Genomic DNA, 8,842 nt, shown 5'->3' on the forward strand with positions numbered 1-8,842 from the left:
TTTCAGTTTTCACTTTTATTATTCTAAATAAAAAACACACTTTTGTGCCAAACAATGGAGTATAAAAGAATCCGATGTACAACCATTTTAGACATCTACTTTCTTTTCTTTAGGAAGGAGAAAAGTTTTACAAAATATACAAACTTTACAGCAAATAGATAGTAAACACTTAAATAACTGAGAGGTCAGTACCTACAAGTCACTTAACCAAGAGATTTGACAGCAATCACAACGCTCAGTTTTATTCTGGTTTTGCTGTTTCATTTCAAGACATCTGGATCTTTGGAGGAAATGGCGGGGGAGGGCAGGGCAGGGCTGGAGTTTACAGAAAATAATAATTAATAATGCATCCATTTCCAATATTTTTTTTTTCATTATTTCCAAGTGTTCTACATGAGATTGGAATGCCTGTTCCATGCCTAAATCCTTCCCTGCTAGGATGATAATGGTGAGAAGGGATTCTTCACAAATGATAGCATGTCAAACAGAGTGAAGCTATTTAATTACAATACTTAAGTCCTTCTACAACCCTAAGGGTTCCAAAGCACTTTACAGACATTTATTACACCTCACAACTTGTCAGCTGTGAGGTAGGTATTTTTAACTATTCCTCCTCCCCACCTTCATTCATGAGTGGATAAATGTATGAGGCAGGCAGGTGATGTTATTTGGCCAAAGCTACACTCAAACAGATGTTCAGAACTTGAAGCCAACCCCCAATTCTCTGGTTCCAAATGCCCTAATTATGAGGCCCAATTATTCATCAAGATTTTGCTAGAAACCTCTCAAGCTGCAATGGTTTCCCCTGTGGAGCAGAGGGACAGGTTTGGCACTGGAGAATCAGAGGAAAACAGCTGTAGAATTCTGCTTTGATTTAAAGGTAAGAAATTAATTCCTACTACATGCAAGCAATATAGGAACTCCTTCTCCACTTCTCCTACTGAAGGCCACATTTTTATTCAGGAAACATGGTTCACAGCACTGGATGCATTGCCTGAAATACACAAATGCAGCAGCAGCCTTAGGTAGGGACATAGATAAGGTCCAGGCAAGAACCATCTTTCAGCATAGAAAAGGAAGAAATACCAAATTCATCAAGATTAATAGGTAGCATGAAGCTTCCTGATTAGCCAGTACTAGGAAATTAATATCTATTCAACAGCAACATCCTTTGGCTTGGCATATTTTTGGTTCCCTCTTCCTGGTCAAGGTCCTGCCATTAACATTATCAGTAGATGAAGATTAGTGATTCAGTCCCTGGGCAGCTTTTAGATCATTACAAATAACTCTCAGCATTAATATTTCCTCAGGGTATTCCCATCTGCCATATACATTGTTCGGTTCCTCAGCATATCTTGTTGGTGTCCAAGGCCACAAAGGGGAAAGAATCAAAAAATACATCGAATATCTGCACACACAATGTATGTATTATGGAAACATTCTTATTTTCCTAGGATGTGAAAACAAGACAGAAGTGCTTTTCTCTTGAACACATATCAAAACATTTATCTCCACAACATCCTTTAGAGGTAGGTACTATAAGCAAAGACAAAGCAAACCTGCCCAAAGGCTGCCCAACTAGGTTCAGAGCTGAGATTCCTGGAGCTGTGGTTTATACACACATACACACCCATAAGCCAGGGTTACATTTCTGTTCTCTTTAATAACAGCGTGTTCATACATAGAAGCCCCAGAGTCCCTTTGTACACAACAGGAGCTGTGAGGACACGAGTGCTTTCTCCTCATGAGGTAGTTTGCATTATACCAAGGGCCAGTTCTCAAACCAGCTATTCCATCTCTCAACAATCATCTTTCCTACCGATTCCCCATTGAATGGAAATCAGAGAACTATTCTTGTTTGCAGGATTAAACACAGTCCACAAAATGAAGCAAATTTATAATCCAAATCTAGGCCTTTGTCTTCTGCTCTCCCTCATTCCAATTTTCCATCCTCTCCAAAAAAAGTGGGAGGGAGGGAACTCCAATTTCAACCTCTACTGTGACTTTTCATTATTACAGAGCAAATATATTTGGCCTTTTCCGATAAAACAGATCTGTACTTTCTGTTAGCATATTCTTCCATTAGCACAAAGACAGACTTTACAACCTGCTTCTGCACTACTTCTCTTTTTAAAAAAGGAAAGGACCAGACACATAATTTGTTTTTGTTTTTTAAAGAAGAAAAAAAGAAAAGATGTATGTTGGTAGTAGAAGAAAACTGCTCGTGATCAGAATAACTTGGAAACTATAAAGTGGATTATTGTCACAGGGTAAGAGAGACAAGATAGTTTTGATGTTTTGCTTCTTTTTCGTTTGAAAGACTTAATTAGTTTTCCTGGACTGATAATGAAATATATCAAACCTGACAAAACAAATGTAAATCAGGTGTAGGAAATAATGGTGCACATGGTTGTGAAGTCATAGGCACTATATGAGGGCAACAACAAGAGACATATTTATTAATAAGTAGGGGAGGGTATCTGGGCTATTTAAAAAAATCTAATCATAGAGTTTTATGCAGCTCTTTGCTACCATCTTGTGGTAATTCTGCAATGCAAGTATGGCAACCCTATAAATAAATCATTGAAGGTTCCTCTTCCCAAACCCAATTCCTGCTTCCAACAATTTGTGCATCCAACAATCATTCAAGATAAATGCTGTTTAATTAGTAGTCTTGCCCCTGCTCCTATGTTTTGACAGATAGCAATAGCACTTAAACTTACATACCACTTCACAGTGCTTTACAGTCCTCTCTAAGCAGTTTACTCCCATATTGCCCCCAATAATCTGGGTCCTCATTTTATCCACCCCAGAAGGATAGAAGGCTGAGGCAACCTTGAGCCTGGTGAGATTTGATCTGCCAAACTGCTGGCAGATGGTAATCTGCAGAAGTAGCCTGCAGTACTCCATCTAACCACTGCGCCACCGCGGCTCAGATCCTTCATTTGAGCAGCCACACTTTCTTCTACCAATATAGTTCCTCCCTATAAGCTGAATTATAATTTTTATCACCTATGAAAATGAAAATGCTATGCAAATATTGGAAACATTTTTAAAACTGCCAATGTTCCAGGAATGAATCAGGCTGCCCTTTGGTAATGCAGCCAACATTAACCAATCAGTGCCACTGGAACCTCTGAGAAGTTTATTTAAAAGTAATTGTTTGTTTTACTGTTAATAAAATTTAATTCTGTAGAGAAAAAGTTAGGCATACAACTAAATGTGATGAAAATATATTCAAATTGGCCTTAATTCTTTAGAAAGGTTACATCTGTAATACCAGCGCAATTATATTTCTCAAGTCACAATCTGACATAGTAGCAGGGGCAAACAGGACCGGCATTTTCAATGAAACAAATACTATAATCTGTAAAGTGTAAAAATAAGTGCCACTGTTAAGAAAACTTCTGACTCACTCTAAACAAAAAGTAAAAACAGTGTATTTAGTTTCCTGCTTGAAGGTCATACAAAAACTCTAATCCAGGGCTCTCAAACTCCCTGCCCGCGAGCCTGATGTGTCACATGCTGGCCACGCCCAAGCCCGCCTTAGTAAAGGGGAAAAAGGTCCCAATACGTCATGTGACACTGCCATGACAGTGCGCATTTGACACCCTGCTCTAATCTTTTCATTCCCCCTTATAGAGATGTTTTAAGGCAACAATGTCTTTTCAAACACAACTGTGCACTTCTACCCATCTTTACTCAGAAATTAGCCCTACTAAATTTTAATCAGGCAAATAAATATTGTAGACCAAAACAAAGATTCCAAGCACTAGCATAATATATTAATTGCTTTAAATGTTTTACCCTCTGAACACACCTTATTGTTCAAGACAAATATTAATGACAGAATTTCACATTGGCATCAAGGCAGCACTGCCAACTTGCAATTTTTTTCATGCCCTAAGAATTTTTGAAAGAGGTACTTCAGATCAAATTTTATTGTTTGAACAACTAAAATAAGTGTGCTTTGCCAAAACTAAGAGGGAAATGAAAATTAAGGCTAGATGTAAGGTAGATTTGGTGACTGATTAAATCTCCTAACGTATCCAGCCCTTGTACCTTTAATATCAGCTTCATTCAAAGAAATCAGCTTTTCACTGTAGGGAGATGATCTTTCTCTCAAAGTCTATAGACTGGCATGACAGTTAAATTTACTATATAAGAAAATGCAATCCTTTTGAAAGGAAGAATACATAGATGTGTCTACAATACATGAACCAACAGGAAATAATTCCTTCAAAACAAAGGCAGCCTTATTTCTGAGTAAGTATGCTTAGGATTAAATTTTGGAAATTAAACCTTGTCATCAATAAACCAGAAGCATTTTTTGTCATATTTTCCACTTTTTCCCCTGCTAGCCCTACTGGTATGGATCATCGATACATCTTAGCAACATCAATCTTCTAATGATGTCAGATAAAGCCTGTGAGAGGAGGAGAGAAGTCACGAGATGGGATAGATGAAGAACAGAAGATCTTATTTCTTACATTTGAAGCAACTCGGGAGGTAAACACAACGTTTTTTTGAGAACAGTAACACATCTAATGTGATATTGTTTCACAGGACAGTGATTTTAAGGAAAATTCTACAAGAAATGTAAGAAAATAAAAGTATACAGACCATTAAAAGTAATTTTTAAAAAATTCTGAAACAAGTTTCACTGCTATCTCAAGTAGTGTTTACTTCCCCAGTATAGCTGCATCAGCTCTCTGAGTTTTTTTCTGCATCTTTGGAATGGATGATGTACATGAAAGTTTGCTCAATGGTAAAGTCTGGCGGGAGGCTCCCTTTGTGCACACCTATATGCTTGCTCATAAGGTTAAGGGTGGAACTGTAGTGGCCACAAACGGTGCACCGGTACATGAGAGCCCCAGAATGTGTCTTCAGATGACACTTTATGGTAGAACGTCCACGGAAGAACTTGTAGCACACTTTGCACTGATAGGGCTTCTCCCCTGTGTGGATCCGCCGATGATAGTTGAATTCACTGGTATGAGCAAATCTTTTCCCACAAACCTTACAGCTATATTTACTATTCCCAGGTTGATTCTGGAGAGCCACGTCCTCATTTAGGAACTTCTCCGTCAGCTTCCGCTTTTGCAATGCTTGCTGATGAAGACGGTCACCAAAGTTCGGCCGGACGAGGTCCAAGGTAGTGTTACACTTGTGCTGACTAACATGGTAGCGATACGCAGCTTCAAGCTTGAAAGCCTGACCGCAGTAATGACACCGGAAGAGAGCTTCTTCCATACTTTGGTGGACAGCCACATGTTTCTCCAAAAGATGTCTATCCACAAAACTACTGGCACAGATAGAGCAAGAAAAGACAGAAATTCCCAAGTGGGAAAGTGTGTGCCACATCAAGCTGCAGAGATTAAGATGTTGCTGGTCACATATACCACATATTTGGCCTTTCACATTCACATGGTCCAAGATGTGGCCACGAACCACATGAAAATCTTTGGCCAGTGGTTTCCTACAGGCAGCACATGCCAAATCCCCATTGAACAAATTGACCTTTCCTATCAGAGGGTCACTGGGATGGACAATAATATTGTTGTCAAACACCCCTTCTCGGCGATGAAGATTCAGCTGCCACTGGGTGAAAAACTTAGTCTCACACATATCACAGGAAAAAAGGAATATCCCAATGTGTGATAGGACATGAGTGACTCTAGAGTTCCTGTCTTGGAAATGGGTCTCACAAACCTTGCAATTGCCGGTCAGAAGGTCTACATGATCCCTAGCATGCTGACGGATCAACTGAATGTTGGGCTCCAAAACCTTTTTGCACACTTGACACGGCATGGCCTTGTTTTCCCGGCTGTCGTTCTCGAAGGATAGCTCTTCCTCGCTATCATCGCTCAGCTCTATCACTTCCTCTGCAGCACCCAGCTCTTCACTGGGATCTTCAAAGTGCAGATCTTCTTCCCCCAAGTCCTCCAGCTGCAATTCATCCATCGGCCCAAAACCATGATCTTTGGAATGGTCACTATTGCTGGGGCAGGAATTGCTACTTGTTGATATATCTAAGGAGACATCGGAGGCAAAAAGATTACTTTTGTTATAATCCCCATTGCTCTGGACCTTATACTGCTGACAAGAGTTCACAGGGGTTTGAACAGCCATGCTAATATTACCGAGACCACCCTGGGTCATTATACTCATGGCACCAGTAAATGGTCCTGTTGGTTCTTGCTCTTCAGCTTTGGGAGTCTGTGGATGTATTAAAGTGTGACTAGCTTCATTGGTAGGATCTTCTTTGTAGCCAGTGGCTGCTTCACCATGCATATTGCAATTTCGCTCTGATCCCAGCTGTTCCCCACTATTTCGACTTTCACCTAGAGAATGGTTTGGTTCAGCTAAAGCACCACTAGGCCGGCTTTCATTTGAGGCAGAAGGCTGTTTAGTGACAGCTGAGTTTTCCAAATCTGGGAAGGTAGAATGGCAAGCCTTCAGCAAATCATCCATGCCCAATTTTTCAGCAACCTCATAAATGACACCCACATTTATAAGATCCGTGAAGAGCTCCGATGTATAAACAAAATTCAGAATCTTTTCAAAGTTAGCCGGAGTAATGAAATCCACTACATAAGTGCGGGCAGCATCCAATCCTGTATTCAGGAAAAGATTCTGGAAATAGCCTGCTGCACATGCCAGCACTGCTTTGTGTGCAGGGAACGAACAGCTACCCACAACAATGGTGACGTCACACATAGACTCTGTCAATCGAGATTTGTTAAGTTCCTTCAACAAGTTATTCGGATGGTCAGTGCTATGCAGTTTGATCCTCATGCCCATCTTGACTATTCCTTAAAGTCTCCTTCTCCTGTTCACTTTTGACTTCTACTGCCACATTTTTCAGATGCACCGAAGGGGGGGCAATTGGGCGAGAAGCTCTAGAGAGAGAGAGAAATGAAGTTCACAGTTTTGATTCTTACTGATTTAGAATGCAATCTAAGACATATTTTTATTACATTATAATCCACATTGGAAACACTATAAATTAAAAAAAAACAAGGATAAAAGTGATTGCAGGATATAAGCAAATGTCTTGTTCACAGAACAGAAAAACATAGTTGCTTTGGTCTAATAGTTACAATAGGAAGGGGGGGAAATGAATGTGTGCATGTGAGAAGCAAAAATTACAAATCACAGAGCCACAAGAAGCATCATTTCATGTTTAAAAGCAATATTATTAAAGTTAGAAAGTTATCATGTACTTCTATTTTCCTCTCTTCTTATTCCCAGTTGTGCAACTAGTTACCAGATATCTGTACTCTAAAGACACGCAGTTTCATAAATAACAAAACTGGTTTGCCAATCCAATATCGTGGGTTTTTATAACTAGAGTTTTGTTTTGTTTTTCCTCTGAAAACCTCTTACTCAAGATGCATGTTCTACTGACTCTTTTTAACAGATGAGCAAACAGAAAACCTGAGAATGGAATTGATCACAAGATAAGTCCTAAACACCTTAAGTTCTCCCTTCATATTTTATTCAAACCCAACCTGTTGCATCTTTGTTTATGAGCCTCAATTGGCTAATTATAAAATAAAATACGCACAGCAGAGTGCTGAAGTTTGTGCTTTCTTATAAACTTCAGCAACAGTCAACAATATCACCTTAACCCACATATCCCACTCTGCCCTTCATCAGGGACCATGCCTGCTATCAAAATAGATCGGAAAGATCAATATTAATAAAGTATGCTCTCTATGCAAAAACCCTTCAATCAAGAACATGGAAGTAATCATTTTTCATATCTGTAGAAAAAAGATTCCCTCCCTTTGTTTTTTTCCAAAACAAATGCATTACTTTAGAAATTGGATGAGTTAAAAAAAGCAAGTTATTTATGAATGTTTTTTTTAATTTCTTAAAGAAAAAAGAAGTGGAGGCAGTGTTAAAACTGAGTGCCAATAAATCAGGAGTGGGGTGGAGTGGAGGGAGGGAATGGTGACCCTTTAAAGTTGTTATTTATCTGGAATATGAGGTGAGATGATGGGACACCCACATTGGGGAAGAAGAGCAAAAGAAAAGAGGCAGAGGGGCAGTTTTGATTTGGAGTCGATGGAGAGCAGTCTGCAAAGGCACGCATTTGTGGGGCAGAGGGGATGTCAGTCGATGGGTATGGGATAGGAAGAGAAAAGAAGGTCGTCGGGATGGGGCTTCTCTGGGTCGACCCGTTAATGGGTACAAAGGGCGGGGAATCTTTCGGGGAGCCCTGGAGAGAGGAAGAAGGGCTTCCCGAGGCAAGAAGGGCAGAGGGCGGCGATGAGGTCGCAGGGAACGGGGTGAAGGCATTGGGGCTGCAAGGCACGGAGGAAAGGCGGCCCCGACCGGGAATCCCTGATGCTGAAGGGGAAGTCTCACATCTTTGCAGGCGGCGGAAAGGAACTCTTTCCCCCGAAGGGAAGGGAAGGGAAGGGAAGGTGGCCCCTTACCCGGGAGGCGGTGGGCAGCATCCCCGCTTTCGCATACACAAAGGGCTCCGGCCTCCCCTACCCTCCAGCCCGGCCTCGCCGAGGAGGTGCTGCTCCGGCCCCGGCCAAGAGGCTCCATCCGGCCCCGAGACGGCCGGGCCCAGCGCCGCCCCCAGCCCCGGAGGGGGCACTGCAGCAGCCCCGGCTTCAGGGGATACGCTGCGGCAAGCCAACAGCCGCCGGTGTCGGGTCGGGAGAAGGGAGCCCTGCCAAGGCTGAGGAGGATGGAGCCGCCGCCGGGGAGACGGGAGGCTTGGGAAGGCAGAAAAAAAAGGAGCCCTGCCTGTCGGGTATGGCAGCCGCGGGGTGGCACGGAAAACGCCCGCCGGGCACCGAGAGCCCACGGAAGGAGGCGC

At 41.7% G+C, this 8,842-nt stretch overlaps 1 protein-coding gene across 1 annotated transcript; it reads right to left on the minus strand.

Annotated features, from left to right (window-relative positions):
- On the minus strand, positions 1-8,566 carry ZBTB39 (zinc finger and BTB domain containing 39). Its single transcript, XM_014059730.2, has 2 exons — positions 8,448-8,566; positions 1-6,902 (listed from the first exon to the last, which is right to left on the minus strand). The coding sequence occupies exon 2, from the start codon at positions 6,802-6,804 to the stop codon at positions 4,705-4,707; it is 2,100 nt and encodes a 699-aa protein (XP_013915205.2). The 5' UTR covers positions 6,805-6,902; positions 8,448-8,566; the 3' UTR covers positions 1-4,704.
- Between the last annotated feature and the right edge of the window lie 276 nt (positions 8,567-8,842).

Source organism: Thamnophis sirtalis, unplaced genomic scaffold (assembly GCF_051295495.1).
Source record: "Thamnophis sirtalis isolate CommonGarterSnake01/CBP01778 unplaced genomic scaffold, rThaSir2_p1.2 scaffold_3, whole genome shotgun sequence".
Lineage (NCBI taxonomy): Eukaryota > Metazoa > Chordata > Lepidosauria > Squamata > Natricidae > Thamnophis > Thamnophis sirtalis.

Bases quoted from the DNA above. Each gene is read 5' to 3' on its own strand.
- ZBTB39 (XM_014059730.2), bottom strand. From the start codon at position 6,804: ATGGGCATGAGGATCAAACTGCATAGCACTGACCATCCGAATAACTTG.